The sequence below is a fragment of the Pseudorca crassidens genome, chromosome 6, assembly GCF_039906515.1.
Source record: "Pseudorca crassidens isolate mPseCra1 chromosome 6, mPseCra1.hap1, whole genome shotgun sequence".
Lineage (NCBI taxonomy): Eukaryota > Metazoa > Chordata > Mammalia > Artiodactyla > Delphinidae > Pseudorca > Pseudorca crassidens.
In genome coordinates this window covers 8589335-8611799 of record NC_090301.1, presented here as the reverse complement: position 1 = coordinate 8611799, position 22465 = coordinate 8589335, and the positions used below count along the sequence as shown (strand labels likewise).

General features: G+C 46.3%; 1 protein-coding gene and 1 non-coding gene across 10 annotated transcripts in view; both read left to right on the top strand.

Moving 5' to 3' along the window:
* Positions 1–1772: 1772 nt before the first annotated feature.
* The window catches only part of ARMC9 (armadillo repeat containing 9), a 142050-nt gene continuing 121357 nt past the window's right edge, over positions 1773–22465 (top strand). For 8 of the 9 annotated variants that reach the window (XR_010944186.1, XR_010944187.1, XR_010944188.1 and 5 more), the window contains exons 1-6: positions 1773–1924; positions 9711–9798; positions 11370–11495; positions 14773–14943; positions 16571–16726; positions 18947–19039. Coding sequence is in view for 6 of the 9 variants with exons in the window: in XM_067740247.1 (XP_067596348.1) it covers positions 9748–9798; positions 11370–11495; positions 14773–14943; positions 16571–16726; positions 18947–19039 (597 nt within the window). In the remaining 3 variants the exon portion in view is untranslated. The remainder of the gene's footprint in view (positions 1925–9710; positions 9799–11369; positions 11496–14772; positions 14944–16570; positions 16727–18946; positions 19040–22465) is intronic. The other variant, XM_067740248.1, reaches the window with a different exon arrangement.
* Positions 16000–16106, top strand: LOC137226924 (U6 spliceosomal RNA). Its single transcript, XR_010944612.1, has one exon. It is a non-coding gene; the product is annotated as a U6 spliceosomal RNA (small nuclear RNA).

Below are 22465 nucleotides of genomic sequence, written 5' to 3'. Positions count from 1 at the left end.
CCTCCACAGGCACTCGTAGAGGGAGGGCTAGACAGATTACAAGTAGGATGATTTACAGTTGGGTTGATTTTGCCATCAGGGGAAATCTCAGTCAATTAGCTGAACAGGACATGCTTATCTCTGTATCTAACTAGTTTCAGGGGGGGCACAAACAGTTCTTATCTCAGCTAATCAACCATGAGACAAAGAACAGGAATTTGGAAGGTCTGTGTCTGGCCTGGTGAGCAGGTTCAAGCAAAAGGGGAAAGGTCTATGTTTGGCCTTGTCACAGGTAAACAAGGGCATCATGCATGAACCTTACAGGAGTCACGAAGAGTGGATGATGAGCCTTATCTAAGTCACAAGAGGAAGGGTAGTTCTTTTTGGTAAGCCCCTTCCCAGAACACAAAAGGGTGGGGGGATTTCTTAACCATCACTGTTTCCCAGGAGCAGAGGGCTCAGGTAAGGTACAGCCTCGTTAATCTGTAAACCCCTGAAAATATTACCCATCTCATAGATGTGGTGTGAGGATTACATACAAGTGGGCACTCATAGGGTTGCCATATTTATCAAATAAAAATACAGGAAATATAATGTCCTATATGCACAATAAAATAAGGCAATATTTGGGATATACTTAACTAAAAACTTATCTGAAATTAAAACTTAATTGGTTGTCCTGTATTTTGTCTGGCAATTCCTGGCACACAGTGAGTTGACAATAGATGTGAACTTCTGTCATTATGAATGGCGAGGCTTATTTTCAATTCATATTACCTGGACAATGTGTCTCTTCCTGCTAAATACAACCTTTCTTTGAAAACACTCTCAGATCTCAAAAGAGCACTGGCAGGCCTGGGGCCTGGGGAGGTGGCCACAGACCATCTTAGGGCTTCTTCAAAGGCAAGCATATCTACCTTCTCCATGCCCTCTTCCCTGTCTCTGGCCTCGGTGGTCTCCACCTTCTTGGAAGCATGGAGATGGAAACATGGAGATCTGGTCCTCAATGCCGGGTGGGGAGAGATTTTCTCCATCTCTAGCCAACTCCCCAGCCTCCAGCCCAGAGTTGGGCGACTCGCAGGTGCTCTTTCAGTGCTGGTGAACTTCAGTTCAAAAGCACCACACGCAAGGACAGGGATGATTTGTGCTCCTGTTTCACTTTTAAAAACCCACATTTCACGTGGGGAAAAAAAAGTTTCTCTAAAATCCCTGGAAACTGCTACAGTGGGGTGGAACCTGGTGCCTGGAGCTTTAAGGCAGATCTTGGGCTACCTTGTTGGTTCTAAATTGACCCTGGATCGCTCCTGTAAAATGGGAATAACGACGCCTATCTTTTTCCGCGCACACCACACTGTAATCTCTTGATGGTTTTGTTTCCAGCCTGGTCGGGCTCATCCCTAGAGCCAGGCACAACGCCAGGCGCAATTTTTATTTTTTCTTTTGCGGTACGCGGGCCTCTCACTGCTGTGGCCTCTCCCGTTGCGGAGCACAGGCTCCGGACGCGCAGGCTCAGCGGCCATGGCTCACGGGCCCAGCCGCTCCGCGGCATGGGGGATCTTCCCGGACCGGGGCACGAACCCGTGTCCCCTGCATCGGCAGGCGGACTCTCAAGCACTGCGCCACCAGGGAAGCCCCAGGCGCAATATTTGTGGAAAAGAACCAATGAGAAGTTGTGGAGAGGAGGGCGGGTGACGCCGCCCAGCATCTTGTAACCCGCAGCAGACTCTGAACTGCGAGCCGCGACTTCACTTCCGCCGCCCGGAAGCCCCGAGACTTAGCCCGCTAGGCTCCGCCGTTTGTCCCAGGATGCTCCGCGTAGGTCGCGTCCGGTGATTGGCTGCGCTGCTCCACGTGGTGCCAGGCAGGCGGCGGCGGTTGCCGGGGCGACGGCTGGACGAGGGGCGACCGGGCAGGGTAGGCGCATGTGCCCGCGTCAGAGCAGCAGGTAAGCTCGTCCCCCGACGCGGCCGGGCCACCCCCGAGCCCGCCGTCCCCGGGCGGGGAGGAGTGGTGATGGGCCAGAGGGCCGAGGCTCTGCTGAGCCCTCTCCCCAGAGGAAAACCCCGACGCGCCAACTCAGCAGCCGCTGCCGGATGACCCCACTTTTCGACTGCTGTCCTGGACTTTGTGGGCCTGAGGCGGCTGCCTGGATATCCCGAGGACAGGTCCAGCTGCTTCCCACAAGTAGTCCCTGATCTTTGCTTCAGTGAGCCAAGCTTGAAAGGGGCTCCCTGTCGTCCAGCTGGGGAGTGGCGGCACGAGAGGGTGGCCTGGGGCTTTTAGATCCATCCCTTCCGTTATCTCCCATCAGCTAACCGCTCTCCCCAGGCACCCAGGTTGAGTCCAGACTTCATCCAATCTAAGCAAAACCAGGATGCTTCCTATTCAAATTCGTCTTCCAGACAAATCCCATAGTCTTCCCCTTATTCAACCAGCTCGTAGGCCCTAAATCCCTATTATATAGAAATCAGAAGCTGCCACTGCAGTCCTCAAGAGTGATTGAAGTTTTCTCTAGTTTTTGCATAAAGTAAAGCCGTGGTTCTCAAACCTGAACGTGCATAAAAGTCATCGGGAGAGATTGTGTAAAACAATTTCTGGGCACTGTGTTCAGTAAGTTCAGAGTGATGCTAGGAATTTTCATTTCACAAGCATCCCAGGTGATTCTGATTGAGGTGGTCCAAACTTCGGGGTAATACTGTGTAGTGGTTAATATCAGTCTGGATTTAAATTCCCACTTTGTTACTTACTAGTTGAGTTATTGGGAGCACCTTAACGTCCCTGAGCCTCAGCTGCCTCATCTGTAAAAGGAGAATATACATCATATTCATCATTCAGGTTTATTGTGAAAATTAAATGCGAAGCGTTTTGCATGGCATACAATAAGCCCTCAATAAGTGAACTTATTATGATATAAAAGTGTACAGAAAATTCTGTAATTTTTAAGAATGTCAGAGTAATAGAATACCCAATGATGGCTCACATTCACTGACGGATGGTCATAGCAGAATCTTATTCAAAAGATGGTCATGAAGAACTTCTCTGACGAAGTGATGTTTATAAGCACAGGGCTTAGCCAGGTGAAAAAAGAAAGGGGAAGAGTGTTGCTGGCAGAGAGAACAATGTGTGCAAAGGCCCTGAGGTAGGAAGGAGCTTGAGTTCTTAAAACAACAAAGTTTTCTTGTTCCAGGGCCTTCAAAATGCTTTTCCGTCTGCTTGGGCTTCATTTATTTATCACATGTCTTGGGTGCCTACCAGGCACTCTGCTAGGTTCTAGAGATACAAAATTTAAATACAGCTGCCTGCCTTTTTAAATAGGGTAATAAGTATAACAGTAGAAGTAAATGTAGGATATAGAGGTACCCCAGAGGAGAGAGAATTGCCTTGATGGGGAAGGAAGGAGAGGGGTTCCTGGAAGACTTCGTAAAGGAGGTCAAGCCCTTGACTCAGTATGATGTGTCAAGTTTGCCCACGAGGTGAAGAAGAGTACATCCAAAGGCTTAGAATCATGAAAGAGCATTTTGTAAGGAGGAATGGCCTGGAGTTCAGTGTTACTGGGGCCTCACATGGGGAAGTAAGAATGGAGCCGGGACAGGAACAGGGACAGGTGTTGGTGGTTGGTCCAGAGGAAGGCTGGAGAGGTGGGTGGTCCTCAGACAGACACAGAGGTGTCTTTCTCCTCACACCTTGTGTAACTGGCAGGCAGGGGGTCCTGCTTGCTCCTCATTGCTACTTCCCAATCACCCCCTACCCCCCCACCTTTGAAGTCCATGCCGTGGGCTTTACCACCGTTGTTTCCCTTGAAGACTGCAGCGCCTGGCTCACTGTCTACGTCTCCACCTCCTCTGCTTCATTTTGAGGGGTTTCAGAATCCTGGCTGCACAAGTTTCTTCGTCCTCCTTACTTATAGGCATCTTTTTCCTCCATCCTCCTCATTTGCCCACTTCTGCGGTCATGAGCTTTTTATTACTGCACCACCTTCAAAATCTTGATTTGAACTATTCATCCTGCTCTCTGAGCACCACCTTCTGTCTTTCAAGCTCACTTTGATGTGCCTCTGACCCCATTACTTTTTCACTGCCTTTCAACCCCCTTATGCACCTTCCCTCCCCCCATCTTTAACGTAGCTTAACTCCAATGCTCCATCGCTGTTATGCTCGTTTTCTCTTTCCCCTGTCCTGCAAAAGCCGCACCCTGTTAACCTAACTCAGACAGCTGCAAGTGGCTGGAGAAAAGTGCAAAATGGTGCAGACTGGTTCTGTTTGGGATTCAAGTCCATGTATTTTTTTTTTAATATTATTTATCTATCTATTTGGCTGTGTCGGGTCTTAGTTGCGGCACACAGGATCTTTGTTGCAGCATGGGTGAGAGGGGTCCTTCGCTGTGGCATGCAGGCTCCAGAGCATGCGGGCTCAGTAGTTGCGGCACACGTGCTCTCTAGTTGTGGCGTGCGGGCTCCAGAGTGCGCGGGCTCAGTAGTTGCGGCGCATGTACTCTCTAGTTGTGGCGTGCGGGCTCCAGAGTGCGCAGGCTCAGTAGTTGCAGAGCGCGGGCTTAGTTGTCCCACGGCAGGTCCCCAACCTTTTTGGCACCAGGGACCATGTCCGTGGAAGACAATTTTTCCATGGACGGGGTGGGGGATGGTTCAGGCGGTAATGCACGCGATGGGGAGCGGTGGGAAACAGCAGATGAAGCTTCGCTCACTCGCCTGCCGCTCACCTGTTGCTGTGCAGCCCGATTCCTAACAGGACACGGACTGGTACTGGTCTGAGTCCTGGGGGTTGGGGACCCCTGCCCCACAGCATGTGGGATCTTAGTTCCCCGACCAGGGATCAAACCCATGTCCCTGCATTGGAAGGTAGATTCTTAACTACTGGACCACCAAGGAAGTCCCTCGAGTCTATGTATCTTAAGCAGACTCTCAATACTGGAAATCCTGCCGTGTTTCCATAGTTGATTTGGTTCCCACCTTCCCTTCTCTTCAAACTACCAACTTGCTTCTTGCTCTCAGCTGATGATCTTGTTTCTTGTTTTGCTTCTCATCACTAAATCTGCCCATTTCTTTGGTCACTACCCATATCCTCTGCCATCCCTCTGTGTCAGGAGATGTCCTGTCCCCATGCCTGTGTGAGGCCCGGCCCTCATTGGACACTGGCCGCATCAAGGACATTGCTTCCTTAACCATCTCCTCTCTCTCCCGCCTCATCCACTTTTCCTTCTCTAACTGGGTCACTCCTATCAACATACAAACACGCTGCTTACAACATCTTCCTTCTTAAAAAAAACCCTCCCATCTCTTTCCAGCCGCCTTGCCATCTCTCCTGTCCTTTTTGTCTCTCCTTCCTTACTTCCCTTTCTCTCTTTAACCCTTTACAGTCAGGTACATGTCCTCACTGCTCTTATCAAGGTCACAGCCAGACTCCATTTTGCCAAATCCAGGGATTAGTTCTCCTGTCCTCATCGCCCTTGACCACGCGCAGGCGCAGCTGACGTGGGAAGCACCTTCACTGGGCTTCCAGAGTGGCACAGTGTCCTGGTCGTGTCTCCCAGCAAGTCTCTGTTCTTGCTTAGTCTGCCGTCTCGCTGACCCCGCAGTACCGAGGGCCCCAGGGCTCAGCCTGGGCCTGTCCTCCTCTCCAGCTGCACTTTCTGCCCGGGGCGGGGGTCACATCAGTCACCGCGCTCATCTGCCGAACCGCCATCTTTGCGCGGCCGACTTCTGGACGCTCCTCCCCGGCTCCCGCTGCTGCCTTCACTCCATCAGCCTTCTCAGCGCCCCCACTTGAATGTCTGCTCTGCATCTCAGATTTAGGGCCGGAACAGAACTCTTGATTTAGCTCTCAGACCGTCCCTCCCCAATTTCCCCAGATTAGCGAGTGGCTTACTCTTCACCCAACTGTGCAGGCCCCAGGTGTCGCCCTTCACCCTTGTCGCCGCACATGCTACATCCAGCCCAGCAGCAGCCGGCCACCTCTGCCTTTACACCTGGAACCAGAACACTTCACACGGTTCCTACCGCTCGTCCGAACTCCCTTTATCACTCGTTTCCTCTCATGGGGCCCTGCAGTCTCTTCTTGGCCCGGCAGACATGGCGCTCCTTACAAGACGTGAGCCAGGTTGGGTCAGCCCCCTCCCGGCCTCCCGTTGTGCCCGGCTAACGGCCTGGCCAGTCCCCTACACGAGTCCTACTGGACTGGGCCCTGGAACCTCATTGCCTCCACAGCCTGCCTGCTCTTCTGCCCTAGCGGCACCCCTGCCCCAGCACCTGCAGCCTTAGCACTTGCAAATCCGTCTGCGCAGGTCTGGGAAGTGCCTGCTCTCTCACATCTCTGCTCACCACTCCTGTTCCCAGGGAGGCCTCCTCTGACCACCCTTTCTTTTTTTTTCTTTTTATATTTTGGCTGCACTGGGGCTTCGTTGCTGCACGCGGGCTTTCTCAAGTTGCGGTTAGCAGGGGCTACTCCTCGTTGCGGTGCGTGGGCTTCTCATTGCGGTGCCTTCTCTTGTTGCAGAGCACGGGCTCTAGGCACACGATCTTCAGTAGTTGCAGCGCGTGGACTTCAGTAGTTGTGGCACACAGGCTCAGTAGTTGTGGCTCGCTGGCTCTAGAGCGCAGGCTCGGCAGTTGTGGCGCAGGGCTTAGTTGCTCTGCGGCATGTGGGATCTTCCCTGACCAGGGATCGAACCCACCTCCCCTGCATTGTTAGGCAGATTCTTTACCACTGAACCACCAGGGAAGTCCCCCGACCACCCTTTCTAAAATGTCCCCAGACTCCTCTCCTCCGTGCTCTGTCTCCTTCCTTGCCGTATTTTCTTCATATCTGAAATTCTTTCCATTCGCTCAATAAGTAATTTTGAGCACCCACAGTGTGCCAGGCACTGGTCCAGTCACTGGGGATGCCAAGTGAACGCGTGTCTTCCTCGTGGAATCTGTACCCCGGGGTGGGAGCGACAGTGAGCAGATATGTTAATGGAAGGATGTTCCTGTCAGGGGGTGCTTAGTGCTGCTGAGAAACGTAAAGCAGCAGAAAGGGTAGGAAGTGACCGAGGGCTGGCTCCTTAGAGAGGGTGGTCAGGGCAAGGCTCTGAGGGGGTGACTTTGAAGCAGAGACTTGAGTGGGATGTGGATGCCTGGAGGAGGGCCCACGAGGCAGAGGGGGCAGTGAAAGCAGAGCCCTCAGGGAGGGCAGGCATGTGCAGGGCGGGTCCAGCGGGTGTGCACTGGAACCGCACGGTGGCCCACGTGGCTCAAGCCTATGGAGCAAAAGGAAGAGTGTTAGAGGCCAAGTGGTGTAGACTTTGAGATGAGAGTTGGGCCGAAGGAGCCTGGCCTTCATCTAGAGGTGGAACCACGGGAGGGTCGAGAACAGGAGGGGAAAGATCCCTTGTTGTAGCTTAGACATTGGAGTGAGGTGGAGAGGGAGGTGATGGGAGGTGGTGTGGAGGGACCTTGGGAGAGACAAAGGCACGAGACAGCGATGGGGAGACAGAGAGAATGAAAAGGGGGAGATTTCTAAATTTCGTCTTCCGGACTTGTGTTCAAATATTTCAAACTGAATGCACTGTTATGGGCAGAAAAATGTAAGGTTACAGAATCACGCATTCTTTTTTTTTTTTTTTTAATATTTATTTATTTATTTGGTTGTACTGGCTCTTAGTTGCGGCTCAAGGGCTCCTTAGTTGTGGCACGTGAACTCTTAGTCTCTTAGTTGCAGCATGCACATGGGATCTAGTTCCCTGACCAGGGATCGAACCTGGGCCCCCTGCATTGGGAGCGTGGAGTCTTAACCACTGGACCCCCAGGGAAGTCCCAAATCATGCATTCTTAGAACTAGAAGAGAGCTGATAAATTCTCCATTTTATTTTACAGATAGAAACAGGTTCCAATGATGTGCCCCAGATCAGGTGCCAGTGAATGGCAGAGTTAGCATTAGAGCCCAGGCTTTGTAATTCCTCTGAGGTTATGGGCAACCAGCCGCGGGGAGGAGACTGGGAGTGGGGTCCAGGGAATGGCTGCTTTGGGTACACCTTGGGGAGGGGTGGCAGGAAGAGAAGAAAGAATTACTTTTAAAAAGTTCATGACGTTTTATTTATTTAAGTGTTTTGAAAATATAAAAGATGTTGGACATTCTTGCACTTAATTTTTAAAAAACTGACCTAATAAATTCTCTGGTGTATGAACCTTGTGTTAACAGTTGTGTAAATGCACACCACCTCCTCTTCCGGTAGTGTAAGGCCGAATGACTGTGGACTTCGGGTGACATTAAAGGTTTCTTTTGGGGCTTCCCTGGTGGCGCAGTTGTTGAGAGTCCGCCTGCCGATGCAGGGGACACGAGTTCGTGCCCTGGTCCGGGAGGATCCCGCGTGCCATGGCCACTGAGCCTGCGCGTCCGGAGCCTGTGCTCCGCAACGGGAGAGGCAGCAACAGTGAGAGGCCTACGTACCAAAAAAAAAAAAAAAAAAAAGATTTCTTTTAAGTAGTACCTGATATCTTTTTGTGACTGTTTAATTTTTTTTTTTGCATTTTTTAGAAACTTTTTATTTTGTATTTTTTTATTGGAGTATAGTTGATTTACAGTGTGTTAGTTTCAGTTTCATACAGCAAAGTGAATCAGTTATACATATGCATGTATCCACTCTTTTTTAAGATTCTTTTCCCATATAAGTCATTACAGAGTATTGAGTAGAGTTCCCTGTGCTATTCAGTAGATCCTTATTAGTTATATATTTTACATATAGTATTGTGTATATATCAATCCCAATCTTCCAGTTTATCCGTCCCCCCACTTGCCCTCCTGGTAACCATAAGTTTGTTTTCTACATCTGTGACTCTATTTCTGGGTTTAATGTTTTTTACTTGGAAGCAGAGCGAGGGATTAGTGACTCTGTGTTTTTTCCATGAGACTAATTCTAGTGCGTATCCTTTCTTAAAGTAAACGAATTGACTTTATCATTACACTCTATTTTGTTCCAAGTACACTTTATGCTCTTGACTTTTTGAATTACACATACCACGTGATAGCACTTTAGAAAACTCTAAATAAGGAAAATAATCTTCCTGCCTCTCACCAGCAATCCTTGACTGTCTCATTTATACCACCCTCCAGTCCTTGATCACGTTCATTTTAAGTAGTTGTCATAGAAGAGAGAATTACTTTTGACTTTAGCCACTGTATTTCCTAGTGCTACTGTAATAAATTACCATAAATTTAGTGGCTTAAAACAACACAGATTTATCGTCTTACAGTTCTGGAGGTCAGAAGGCTGAAATGGGTCTCACAGGACTAAACTCAAGGTGTTGGCAGGGCTTGTTCCTCTCTGGATGCTCCAGAGGAGAGTCAGTTGACTACCTTTCGCAGGTTCTAGAAGCCGCCCGCATTCCTTGGCTCCCGGCCCTTCCTCCATCTTCAAGGCCACCAACGGCGGGTTGAGTCTTTCTCCCACTGCGTCACTCTGACGCTAACCTTCCTGCTTCCCTCTTTCCCTGATGAGGACCCCTGTGGTTATGTTGGGTCCCCCAGATAATCCAGGCTACTCTCCCTATTTTAAGGTCAGCTGATCAGCAACCTTAATTCCATCTGTAGCCTTAATCCACCCCTTCTATGCAACCTAATATTTTCACAGGTTCTGGGGATTAGGACATGGGGGCCATTATTCTGCCCACTACAGCTATCTTTTTGTTATTTTACAGATAGTTGGAATGATAGCCTTTGTCTTATGTTTTTGCCTTGTAGAGACTTTTGCTGTGAGAATTAACAGTAACGGTTCAATATGGGGGACATTCTGGCTCATGAATCAGAATTACTTGGACTAGTGAAAGAGGTATGTTTTACAAAACACAGGTCACAGGAAAAGATCTTGAAAACTTGTAAAACTTGTATTTTACAATGCAGGAAATTCTGTAATGCCTTGTAATGTTTCTATCATTACATTACAGTTATCTGTTTTCCTTTTTATAATTTTCCATGTATTTATATTTTGTTTTCATAACTAAACTGAAATTGTAAAGCTGCTTTTTAGAATTCCTTTAAAGAAAGTTATAAAGGCAGCCCATGCTCATGGTAACAGATTCAAACAGTATAGAAGAAAAACAGTGAATTTCCCTCCTGCAGTGACCACTGTTAATGGCTTAGTATATCACCTTTCCAGACTTTTTTCTATGAGTATTCAAAATGTATTCACGCGACTATAGTTTGTTTTACAAAATGTGATGATACCACACACATCGTTCTGCAGCTTGCCTTTCACCTGTCAACAGTAGTACAGTATGAACCTCTTCCCGTGATCTGCCTCATACTTCTGAATGCCGTAGACTAGTTCACTGAGTGGCTGCATCATCATCTATTTAACTTGTTGCCTATTAATGGACATTTAGGTGTCCTACGCTGAAAGCTTTTGAAGGATAAGACCCACACCTTATGCTTTTTGGTATTCTCTGCTGCCTGTAGTAGGGGCTGGCGTGGAGTTGGTGCTGAAGAAGTGGTTGCTACTGTTTTACCGTGTGGTTGAACTGTCCAGTAGGCGTTGAGAGACATGGCCGTGGAGCAAGGATACGGCATCCACCCTGGGAATGCAGCTTTGGAATTTGCTGTGATCATGAATAAATTTTCAAAGCTGTCACAGCAGAGGATTGTGGATAGGGCCTGGAGAAATAGCCACAGTTAGAGGAGGTGGAAACAGAAAGTTAAGACTGACACAAACTGAGAAGTGTGGAGAGCAGCAGTAGAAGTAATGCATGTCACTAACACAAGGCAGAGGGGCGTTTCAAGACGGGGTGGGGTGGGGATCATTAGTGCTTGAAGGTGGCTGATGACTTTGCCCATCTTTTAATGACTTACCTTTTGTTCTTAGGGGCAAGCATTACCTCTAATCCCTCTGTTTCAAGTAACAAATTCCCAGAGACCTACTAGACCCAAAGCCATCAGGTCCTTTGATCACTTTTGCCTTTTTCAGGCTGCTGCACATATCATCTTATTTTCTATTAATAATTATAATAAGGGAATTCCCTGGTGGCCCAGTGGTTAAGACTCTGCACTTTCACTGCCGAGGGCATGGGTTCGATCCCTGATTGGGGAACTGAGATCCCGCAAGCCATGCGACGGGGCCAAAATTAAAAAATAAATTATAATGCAGCTCACATTTTCCTTCTAAAAACAAATTTATTTTCTGTAAATAAATGTTTTCTATGATACTGTCTTTCTAGTTTTTTAGTGTGTGTATCAGTAAGTAAATTCTAAGCTGGATCCCAAATTACTTCTCCCAAAGATGACAGTTCATTAACCCCATTATAAATTTTGTGATAATATTGAGCTGGTACAATTACATCAAAGATGGTTACTTTGTTGATGTTAAAACAGAGAAATATGTATACATTTATGCGCTTTTTAAAATAGTATTTAGATTTTGCCGAATTTGAAGACACCTTGAAAACATTTTCAAAAGAATGCAAAATAAAAGGAAAACCGTTATCTAAATCAGCATGTGGCTCTTTAAGGGACTCCAAATCATCGATAATCCAGGTAACATTTTACTTTTTTTGATTTCTGTAGATAATCAAGGTGCTCCAAATTTGTAAGAAATGCTGCCACTAGAGAATGTTGGAGTATTTCTGGGGACCTGGGCACAGTGACTCTTAGACTGTGCAGATGTTTATGGATAAATGAGTCATGTCATTTTCAAATCTCTGTATCCTAGGAAATGGGTGGCAACATAAGATCTTTTACATACATTTCTTGGCAAGAAGAAACCGTGCAATGCTTAGAAACTAAGACTAATGTGGTCCCCATTCTGAGGAGTTTTAGGTTATGAATTCCAGGTACTGGAGACACAGCAACGAACAAAACAAAGCAAAATCTCTGTCCTCATGGTGCTTGCCTTCTAGGTTGGGGAGGTCGGAGGGGACAGGGAGCGAGAGCCATATGCAAGGCAGCATCCTTTCAAAGCAAGGCCTGGGTAGCGGTGAGCCTGTGGCAGTGGGCTGCAAAGGGCACATATTACATGGTCCTCAACTCTCAGGGTTAGACAGGATCTTAAAAGTCCTCATTTCAACCATTATTTGATGCTCCATCCCATTCGTAACATCCTAGGTAAGTGATTGATTCACCGTGAATACATCCAGTGACAAGAGAACATACCGTTTCCTGAGGCAGCGTATTTCAGCTTTGCATGATTTTATTATTTTAATAATTTTATTTGTTTCAATATACATACTTCTAAGAAAAATATGAGACTGTTTGAGAGTCCCACTGAGTAGCTGGAGGTCAGGCCACAGCCCGACTCCCCATTGGCCTGGCACGGGGTACCATTGAGCGGGGGCACCATCGCAATGGCCCCCAACCCAGTGCCCCTCCAGTCCCCACGCACCTGGATTCTGAGCTACCACCACTTCAGACACAGGCTCTTCTGTCAGTGATGCACCGGGCAGCCTGATGATACCTCCCAACCCTGGAGCAAACTTTTCAAAACGTGAAACAAGAATCTAGTCATTACTAGACATGGAAACAGAGGCTGTACTTAACTTGAAAGACCTTGAAACTTTCTGATTGTGAGAAGCCTGTCTTTTCTGCTCATTCAATAAACAGCTGTGTCCTGCCATTACAGATTTCCCAAACAAAAATACCTGGAGCAGTGACTTAGGGACATTTGTGAAGTTGGCACTCAGCAAAGGGAGAGTTTCCCTAAGCACAGTTCTGTAAGAATGTGTGAGTGTGTGTGTGTGTGTGTGTGTGTGTGTGTGTGTGTGTTTATAGGTGATTACTGGTGGTGTGTAAATTTTCTGATCTTCATAATGCTGGCTGTGATCATGGTTTATATTTGAGAAGTTAATATTTTGTGACCCTATGAGTTGTAACACTGGATTGCTTTATGTGTAGATATTACTTTCAACGCAGGGACCATTTCCAGGTACAGAATATGATTCATAAACTGGGAGTATAGTGGCACGGCAAAGGTTTGTAGTCCCAGGTCTACAAAGGTAGAGTTTAGAATAAAGTGTAGATGGGCCATTGGGCACATAGACCTCCTTTGCCAACCATGTTAAGAAAGTACCTTGACTCCAGGCTTTAAAATACCCACGAGAGTCTGCGGTCACCTCATTCACACAGTCCCTGGACCTCTCGCAGGACAGTCCTCCGCAGAGTGGCTCGCGGGGTTCGCTCAGAGCTCAGCCGAGGTGAGCCTGGGGCGGGGCCGGGCCCCAGCAGCACACCCTTGGGAGGCTCCCCTCCACCTTTGCATCAGTTAGTGACGAGAAAAGGGGAGCCTCTGGCCAGGTTCCCCCAGGTTCTTCCAGAGGTGGCGGTGCTTAGCTGCCTCTGCTTTACTTTGCTACCCGCCCTGCCTGCAGTTGCTGACCAGCTGTCCTTCGCTGTTTCCAGGGCTGAGAGGCAGAAAGGCCAGTTTTGAAGAGGTAGAATTTCACTCTAGGGCTTATTTTGAAACATTCTGAGTTTCTTTCAAATGTATGCCAGTCCCTTCCAGACTAAGGTAATATTCAGAGACAGTTGTTCTCGGTCACGCGACATAGAGAACATTTCTGGAAGATTCACAGTGGAAGATTCCTTATCAGTGAATGTCTTTGGCTTAAGGATGACCAAACAATGTAACATTGTTCTCTGTACATTTCTATTTTATAATGTTAAAAAGTTTGATTATAAACAAATAGAATGTGTAACCTTAAAAAAAAAGACAGTTTTACAGAAAAAAAGTAAAACCATTAAAAAAAGTATAAAAGAACAATGACCAAATAATGGTGGTAAATAGTGGTGGTGATGGGTTGGGGAACTGGTGAGTCTATAGAAAATGCACTCCAAGAAAAGCTTTTGCAGTTGAGCACAAAATGTAGGTCTGAGGATCTTGGGCATTTGATACAAAAAGGAAAACAATATGAGTCACAGGAAGTTCTTGTGATTCCGCCTTATACCTAAATCTGCAGAATTACGCAGCAGCTATTTGTGATGTATCAGTTGTCATTTTTCTGTGAGACAGGTGACATGGGAACTGCCACCACCTTTCTCCAGAATTCTCTGTTTCAGCTACTGCATGGCGAGTTGGGAAGCTGTCTCTGCCCCACATAGTCAGACTGGCACAGCTCCGAAGTCGGGTTGGTGCCAGGCCTGTGCGCCCTCCTCCATCTCCAGCCCAGGCTTCCTTGTTCCTGGAACGGGAGGGCCCGGGCAGTCACTACCTGCATGTGTTGGGCTCTGTGGTTGCTTCCCACACTGCCCTCTCCGCCAGACATGCTTCTAGCAACAGCAGGCACATGACAGCACCCACCTCCCAGGCCTGGGACCGACTGTTCCGTGTGGCTGAGCTCCCAGGCGCTCAGGGACTTGGCAGTTGTGGTGTCAGCAACTTGCCATAGGTATGAGGTTGTTCCACTGAGGTCTGGCTGGGCTCTGGGTCTGGCCTGTTCTCATCAGTTGCGTGCAGTGGGTCAGCAAGTCCAAAGGGCGACCTCAATGTATTCACTTGCCTGTGAGTCTCTGGGCTCAATCTTTGGCCTATGCCTGATTCCTTCCATCTCAGAGACCTTAAATGTTGTGTCTGTTCTTTAGAATGGTCAGATTTGACGTTGCAGAGCAGTGGAAATCCAGGTCGGTCTGTAGCCTAGGCAGTTTGAAGCCCTCTGGGTCTCTATTTTCCTATCCCTTACCTCTGAAAAGGAGACTTAATTTTGCTCACACTAAAACGATGGAGTATACCGGTATCCAAGGTAGTGGGAGGGTGTGAGGATTCGGGGTGTGGAGAGAAGGGGCACCCCTATGACCAGGCTTCACTCTGATGTCTTCTCCACAGAAGGACCTCCTTGCTGCGTTTGACAGTGGAGACCAGAAGGTGTTCTTCGATTTGTGGGAGGGGCACATTCCCAGTTCCATCCGGGCTGGCGACTCCCTCGCCCAGAAGTTGGAATTCTACCTACACATCCATTTTGCCATCTATCTTCTGAAACACTCCACAGGGAGACCTGTAGGTTCACCTTATGGCGTGGGTTGGTCCAAATGGTGTGTTAAAGGAGAATGTGTTATGTTTTGCAAATGAGGATTAATTTAGTTTTGTGGCCATTTTATCATATTGCTTCTAAGGAGTAGGCGTCTTACATCCTGATGAATGATTTTCTGTCTCATTCCCAGCAGTTTATTTTCTAATTTGCATGGAAAGTTAATCACTTCTGTTATGAAAGCTACATCATTTTCCTGAATACCTCGACATGTATGTCTAAGAAAATACGTGTTTAGACCACATTTTCGACCATATATTAGGAGATAAATTTAAGCTTAAACAGTGGAAAAATGGTATGCCCGTCTGTGAAAGTTCATTTGAGTGATAAGTCGAATTTAGCTTCTGCAGTCTTTTCCTGCAGGTGTGGGACTGGAGCTATGAAGGGGAGAGGGGAGCAGCTGCAAACTTCTCTGCAGGTGAACCTTGGGGCACGGAGAGAATGACAGAAGGGGAGCAGGCCAGGCTGACATCGGACCACGCACATTTGTTTCGTGGCTTCTCCATGCCTTGGCTACTGCCCCCGGGACCTGTGTTAACTTATTAAATGTCAGGGGGCCACAGGAAGGCTCAGTGGTCGAGGAGCAGCTTTACAGCACATTGTGGTAGCCATTCTTGGAAGGCTGTTCCTTAAGATAGGACTCCTGTGGGTGACGTTGTGGGAGACTTCTCATTTTCTTTGTATTTATTTTTATTTTCTAATTTTTCCATTTTTCTGTGAGATAAAAAGATCAATAAATTTTTTAAGTCCAGTGGGCTTCACGGTGTAGGTGAAGTGAGATGCACTGATGAGAAAAATTGGCCTGTGTATGAGGCTGTGAGGGACGTAACAGGCGAGGCCAGGGTGGACCTTCTCGTTGAGGCCCAGGAGAAAATGGAAACCCTGGCGGGGGACCCGACTTGCCTGGGATTACACCTGGAAGCAGCGAAGCAGGCAGGATCACTTCTTAGTTAGCCTAATAAAGGAAAGGAATGATGATACGGAAAACTTCCGTTTCAAAAAACTATTCACCTTTAAGTGCTCTCTTCGGCAGCACATATACTAAAAAAAAAAAAATTGGAACGACGCAGAGAAGATTAGCATGGCCCTGCGCAAGGATGACATGCACATTCGTGAAGCGTTCCATGTTAAAAACAGTAACTGTTCACCCTTAAAAACCTCTCGTAAGGAAATCACAGCAATGCAGACAAATAGTTATTTCTGATATCTGAGCTATGAAAACAATGTGCATATCTAATAATGGGGGAATTGGCTAAATAAATTATGATAGACCCACGAGATGAGGTTTTGTCCTGCCATTAAGAATGATGTTTATGAAGAATTTTAAGGATATGAGAAAATGGTAATGATAGATTGAAAAGGCAGCATTTGAACTGTGTGTATCATATATCTAGTTCTCTGATATTCCTGACAGTTTCACGAAGGGGCGAAATAGGGGTGATGTTAGGATGACTGGTGACGGCACGCAGGCTGGGCCAGACAGGGAGGATGCCAGCGACGTGGCTGGAACTGAAGGAACCTCGGAGAGAGGACAGGTGAACACGTGAGCTGGCGTCAAGCAGGAGATCTCAAACGAGCATCCTCCCTTCCTCGCAGGACAAAGAGGAACTGGATGAAAGGATTTCTTATTTCAAAACCTACCTGGAGACCAAAGGGGCAGCGCTGAGCCAGACCACGGAGTTTCTCCCTTTCTATGCCCTGCCTTTTGTTCCCAATCCCATGGTCCACCCCTCATTTAAAGAGCTTTTCCAGGTAAGTGACCACCTCCGAACCTTGTCCCAGATCCTGGGCAGCATGGCAGTCTCACCTTGTATACATTGGTGCTTTCTGAATGATGCTGTAAAAAGGCTAAAATTTGCTTATGTTTTGTTGTATTTGAAAAGAATGTACAGGTAATTTGCTTTAACCAACTTTTCTTGTGCTATAAAGTGTGCTTTTTTGTTGTTGCACCAAGACTTGTTAGCCCAGAACTGACAAAATATTTTAAAACATACTAACCTCTTAAATCATTCTGTGTATACTTCTGCGGTATTGAAACAATAACTTATTCAATTACGATGAAAATTAGTAGCCTGAAAAAAAACTAGGCTGCTTTACACAATCACTGGCTATGAATATTTTGATTTGTGTTAAAATTCTCACTTACTTGGTATATATTTGGTTACCTGATTGTGTACTATATTACCATCAGACTATTTGCCCCTTGCAGTGGGAGTGCGGAGTCTTAACCACTGGACTGCCAGGAAGTCCTGACAGTTGTTTTCTTTTTTTTTTTTTCTTTTTAACATCTGTATTGGAACCGACAGTTACTTTCTTTTGGGACATTGAAGGTATTTTTATTTCATCTCCTGGCTCCCACTGTTGCAATTTTGAAGTTGGCCGTCAGTCTAATTGCTGTTCCTTTGTACGTGGTCTGTCTTTTTTCTCTGGCCTTTAAGATTGTATAATTTCACTGCAGTGTGTCTAGGGATACCCAAATATTTTATTTTGTTTTGTTTTTTAAGACGTCTTCGTTTATGTTGGCCAATCTAGCAGTCCTTTCCTGAGATTCTTTTCTATATGGTTGAGCACAGAGAGCCTTGAGCTGGAGCACGCTATTAGTTTCCTGCAGCTGCTATAACAAAGGACCACAGACCGGGTGGTTTAGAACAGAAATTTATTGTCCCACAGTTTAGGAGGCCAGAAGTCTGAAATCAGGGTATCGGCAGGGGCGTGCTCTCTCCGAAGCTTCTAGGGGAAGATGCTTCTTTGCCTTTTCCAGCTTCCAGTAGCCTCAGGTGTCTATTGGCTTGTGGTTGAATAATTCCAGATCTCTGCTCTGTCTTTACGTGGCCATCTTCTCTCTGTGTCTGTGTCTAAATTCCCTTCTTCTTATAAGGACAGCAGTCATATTGGATTAAGAGCTTACACTAATAGCTAATTCCATCTGCAATGTCCCCGTTCCCCTGGCCTCACATTATGAGGAGATTAGGGCTTCAACATGTCTTTTTAGGGGGCACAATTCAACCCACAGCACACACATGAGAAATGAAGTCATCATGCTGTGTCGGGGAATTACAAAATCTTTTTAAAATACCAGACTTTTCTGCTTTTCTGGCAGTGTTTTTTCAGAGGGTCAGACAACGCACTGGATGGACTGATGGGGTGGGGTGGGAGGCGTGGATGAGGATTAGAGCTGGGCGGAGAAATGGGGAAGGATGGGCAGATCTGGGGGAGATGGGGCAGGATCTCAGAGGTAAGTGGACCTGAGCTTTTAGTGACAGAGCTTCTTTCTAGTGGAACTTCTTGGTTTAGGTGGTCGATATTTTTGTCTGAAGACTCAGAAAAATTGTCCTGAGAAAGATCGTTGCTTGTGACACTTGTTCTTTTACTTCGTGAGTCATTATTTTTTCCTTCTCAATGAGCATTATTTGAGATAAATAATTTATTTTTAAGGAGCAGATCAAACTAGATGTACGTCATGATGCTGGACATGATGGAGTATTTGAGGCAGATAACAGCTTCTTTCTGCTTTTCTCGTCTGGATGAGGTTTATGGAAATGAGTCTCCTTCTTCTGGAGACTCTCAGTAGCGTAGCGATAATTGTGTATTCCTGCCAGTGCCACGTATGCCTAAACCATACTGCATTATTTTGGGTATTCAACATAATAAGGTTACTTATCAGGCTTGTGTTTAAATCACATGAAAAATTCAAATCATGTACAGGGTTATTTTTTCTCTGTATATGAAAGTACTCTCTTCTTTCCTCCTGCTGTGGGCTCTCGAATCTTCTATAAGTGAATTGGTGAAATGTCCTAAAACCTGTTTTTTACAGCATCACACCACTGGCAAGACATCTTGCTTCTGATTTCAGTAACTGTGGTGGAGTTATTTAACCCTAAAGGCCACAACCTGACAATGTTTGTTGGCATTTAATGACCTAGTGCTTTTCTTTTTTTTCCTTGTTTTTTTTTTTTTTTTCCTTTCCTTCAGGATCCTTGGACTCCAGAATTAAAGTTGAAGTTGGAAAGGTTTCTGGGTTTAATTTTTAAAGCCAGTAACACGCCGAAGCTTTTAACATTATATGTATCCTTTTGAAGCATATGGAGGGCACCTATGGTGTTAGAGCAGCTCACTGGCCTAGATGTCCTCAAATAGGGATAGTTGTGGTCGTGCTGCTTTCATACTTAAGAGCGAATTAAGCGTTAATGGGGGCGCGTGCCAACCAGTCCGCGGCCTGTTAGGAACCGGGCTGCACAGCAGGAGGTGAGCGGCGGGCGAGTGAGGGAAGCTTCATCGCCGCTCCCCATCGCTCGCATCACCACCCACGCCATCGCCCTCACCATCCGTGGAAAAATTGTCTTCCACGAAACCGTCCCTGCTGCCAAAACGGTTGGGGACCACTGCTGTAAAGGATTGACTTCTATGGCGTTGGGTCTCTGAGACGCGGCGAGGGTCCTATTTTCATGTCGTGTGATGAGAAGCTGTCTGAGTAGGAAAAAAAAAAATGTCTGTCTTCTTGAAAAATAACTCTTTGGAAGAATTGTCCTTCGCAGAAGATCAGCTAGTCACTTTTAAGGCCTTGAGGCCGTGGCGTATGGACAAGTCATATATAACTTGTCACTCAAATTAGGACTTTTTCCCGTTGTGGAGCACAGGATCTGGACGCGCAGGCTCAGCGGCCATGGCTCACGGGCCCAGCCGCTCGGCGGCATGTGGGATCTAACCGGACCGGGGCACGAACCCATGTGTCCTGCATCGGTAGGCGGACTCTCAACCACGGCGCCACCAGGGAAGCCTCAAATTAGGACTTTTATAAAACAACTTTGTTGGGACTTCCTTGGTGGTCCAGTGGTTAAGACTCTGTGCTCCCAATATAGGGGGCCCGGGTTCGATCCCTGGTCAGGGAACTAGATCCCACATGCCGCAACTAAAAATCCCAAGTGCCACAACTAAGACCCGGCACAGCCAAATAAATAAATAAATATGTTAAAAATAAAAAACAACTTTACTGAGGTATAATTTACACACTATGAAATTTACCCATGGTAAGTGCATTATTTAATGATTTTTAGCAAATGGATAGAGTTGTGCAGCCATCACCACAATCCAATTTAAATAGGGACACTTTTGAGAGTAAAAAGGGAACACTGCCCGGACAGAGGACCAGGCAGCAAGTGTAAATGGAGCTTGTCCGGGGAAGAATGTCACGGATCTCCCGGCCCGTGGGAGGCTGATTTCCCAAAGCTCATGGGTCTCTAAGGACGTTCATCTCCTTTTATTCTGAACAAGAATGTATCAAAAGTTATTTCATAACAAGAATATAGCATTTTGAATTGTAAGGTTGGTGTTTGTTTTGTTTATTTTAATAAAACATTTAGGCCGCTGTGCTGCATAATACCTTCTGCTTCCGTTCTAACTCCAAAGCACTGGACTCTCTTTTCCTAATTGAACTCTTTGAATTGAAATCCCTGGGATTTCATGGCATGTCTCTCCTGCTTCAGCTTCCTAAGCCTCCAGTGGCTCCCTGTGGCCTGTACTCAAGTCCTCAGCCTCGCCTTGAGACCGCCCACCATCGGGCTGAGTACAGCTCTCCTGTCTGCTTTCATATCCTTTAAGGTTTTGTTCCAATACTACCCTCTGCCCACATACCATTATGTTTGCATACCCAATTCTTTTCCCTCTTAGAGTTCCGTATAAAAGGACAGTTTTCAGTGAAATGAGGACTTTTCCACCTTGGTTTATGATTACTTTAATACACTTTTAAAAAGCGTTTCTCCTTAAAAAGGTAATGGGAATTATGTAAAGATTCTAAAAGAAATTTTTTACGTAGTAAATCATATTAGTTATATTAATAATAGCACCCATTTCATTGGAATAACATGATTGAGTTAATACATGAAAAACTTGCTTAAAACAGCCCAACACATGGAAGCGCTTGTGTTACTGACTGTTAGCTGTTAGTATTATAGTTTGCAAATAGTTGTTACCTTTTATCCTGTTCAACATGCTTTGAAGCAAATACACTGAAGTCTAGCAGGTAACTATAGACATTATTCCTTTCTTTTCCTTGTTATGTGGAAATATTTGGAGTTCAGTTCAACGCATATATTAGGTTGAATATTGTGCTAGGAATTAGGGACACCAAAAAAAGGCCAAGATATAGTTGTCTCAGGCAAGTTGGAGTTTTGAACAGTAAAATGGGAGTCTGTGAGGCAGACAGAATGAGGGACAGGAGTTCCAGGTAGAGGGAACAGCTCGTGCAAAAGCACTGAGCCTGTATGTTTGGGAAACTATGAAGCGTTCAGTATTCCTGGAGCAGAAGAGTTGAGAGAGAGAGTCAGAGATTAGGCAGGCCCAGGGCACGAAGGTTCCTATGAGGTCCCGTAAGTAATGAGGAGTCTTTGAACCATTTTAAGAAGAAGAATAGCATGGTTATGTTTACATTTCTAAACAAACAAACAAAAAAACACTCTTTTTATTCCTGATTATAAAATTGATCATATTCCTTATAGAAAATTTGGAAAGCACAGAAATGCATTTGTGTACATACATGCACCCCAAAGTATGTAATGTTTACAATAAATGAGGATATGCAGCTATATGTATGTGTATTTTTAAATATTTTTTATCAAATGAAGAGAGAATTTCCTCATATCATTAAATATTCTTCAAAACTAGGTTGTCTTCTCAAAGTTTAAACATAGAAATTACCTACGTCCCAGCAGTTCCACCCCTAGCTGTATACTCAAGAGAAATGAAAACGTATGTCTACACAGCAACTTGTACGTGAACGTTCACAGCAGCATTGTTTGAAATAGCTGAGAAGTGCCAACAACCCAGATGTCCATCGACTGATGAACGGATAAACCAAACGTGGTCTGTCCATATAACGGAATATTACGTGGCAGTAAAAGTGAGTGAATTACTGATCTGTGCTACAACATGGATGAATCTTGAAAGCATGATGCCAAATGAAAGAAGCCAGACCCAGAAGGCTGCATATTGTATGATTCCATTTGTATGAAGGGGCCAGAGGGGGCAAATCTACAGAGAGTAGACAGTGGTTGCCTAGGGCTGGGGAGGGTGGTGACTGCTGACGGGCACAGGGTTTCCTTTTTGGAGGATGAAAATGTTCCACAGCCGATTGTAGTGATGGTTGCACAACTCAGTGAATGTACTGAAAACCATTGAAATGTACACTTTGAATGGGTGAAGTATATAATATGTGAATTACATCTCAATAAAGCTGTTACCAGAAAAATTAGGAAAACCCAGGGACTTCCCTCATGGCGCAGTGGTTAAGAATCCGTCTGCCAATGCAGGTGACACAGGTTCGAGCCCTGGTCCGGGAAGATCCCACATGCCGCGGAGCAACTAATCCCGTGTGCCACAACTACTGAGCCTGTGCTCTAGAGCCTGCGAGCCACAACTATTGAAGCCCACGTGCCACAGCTACTGAAGCCCGCACACCTAGAGCCCGAGCTCCGCAACAAGAGAAGCCACTGCAAT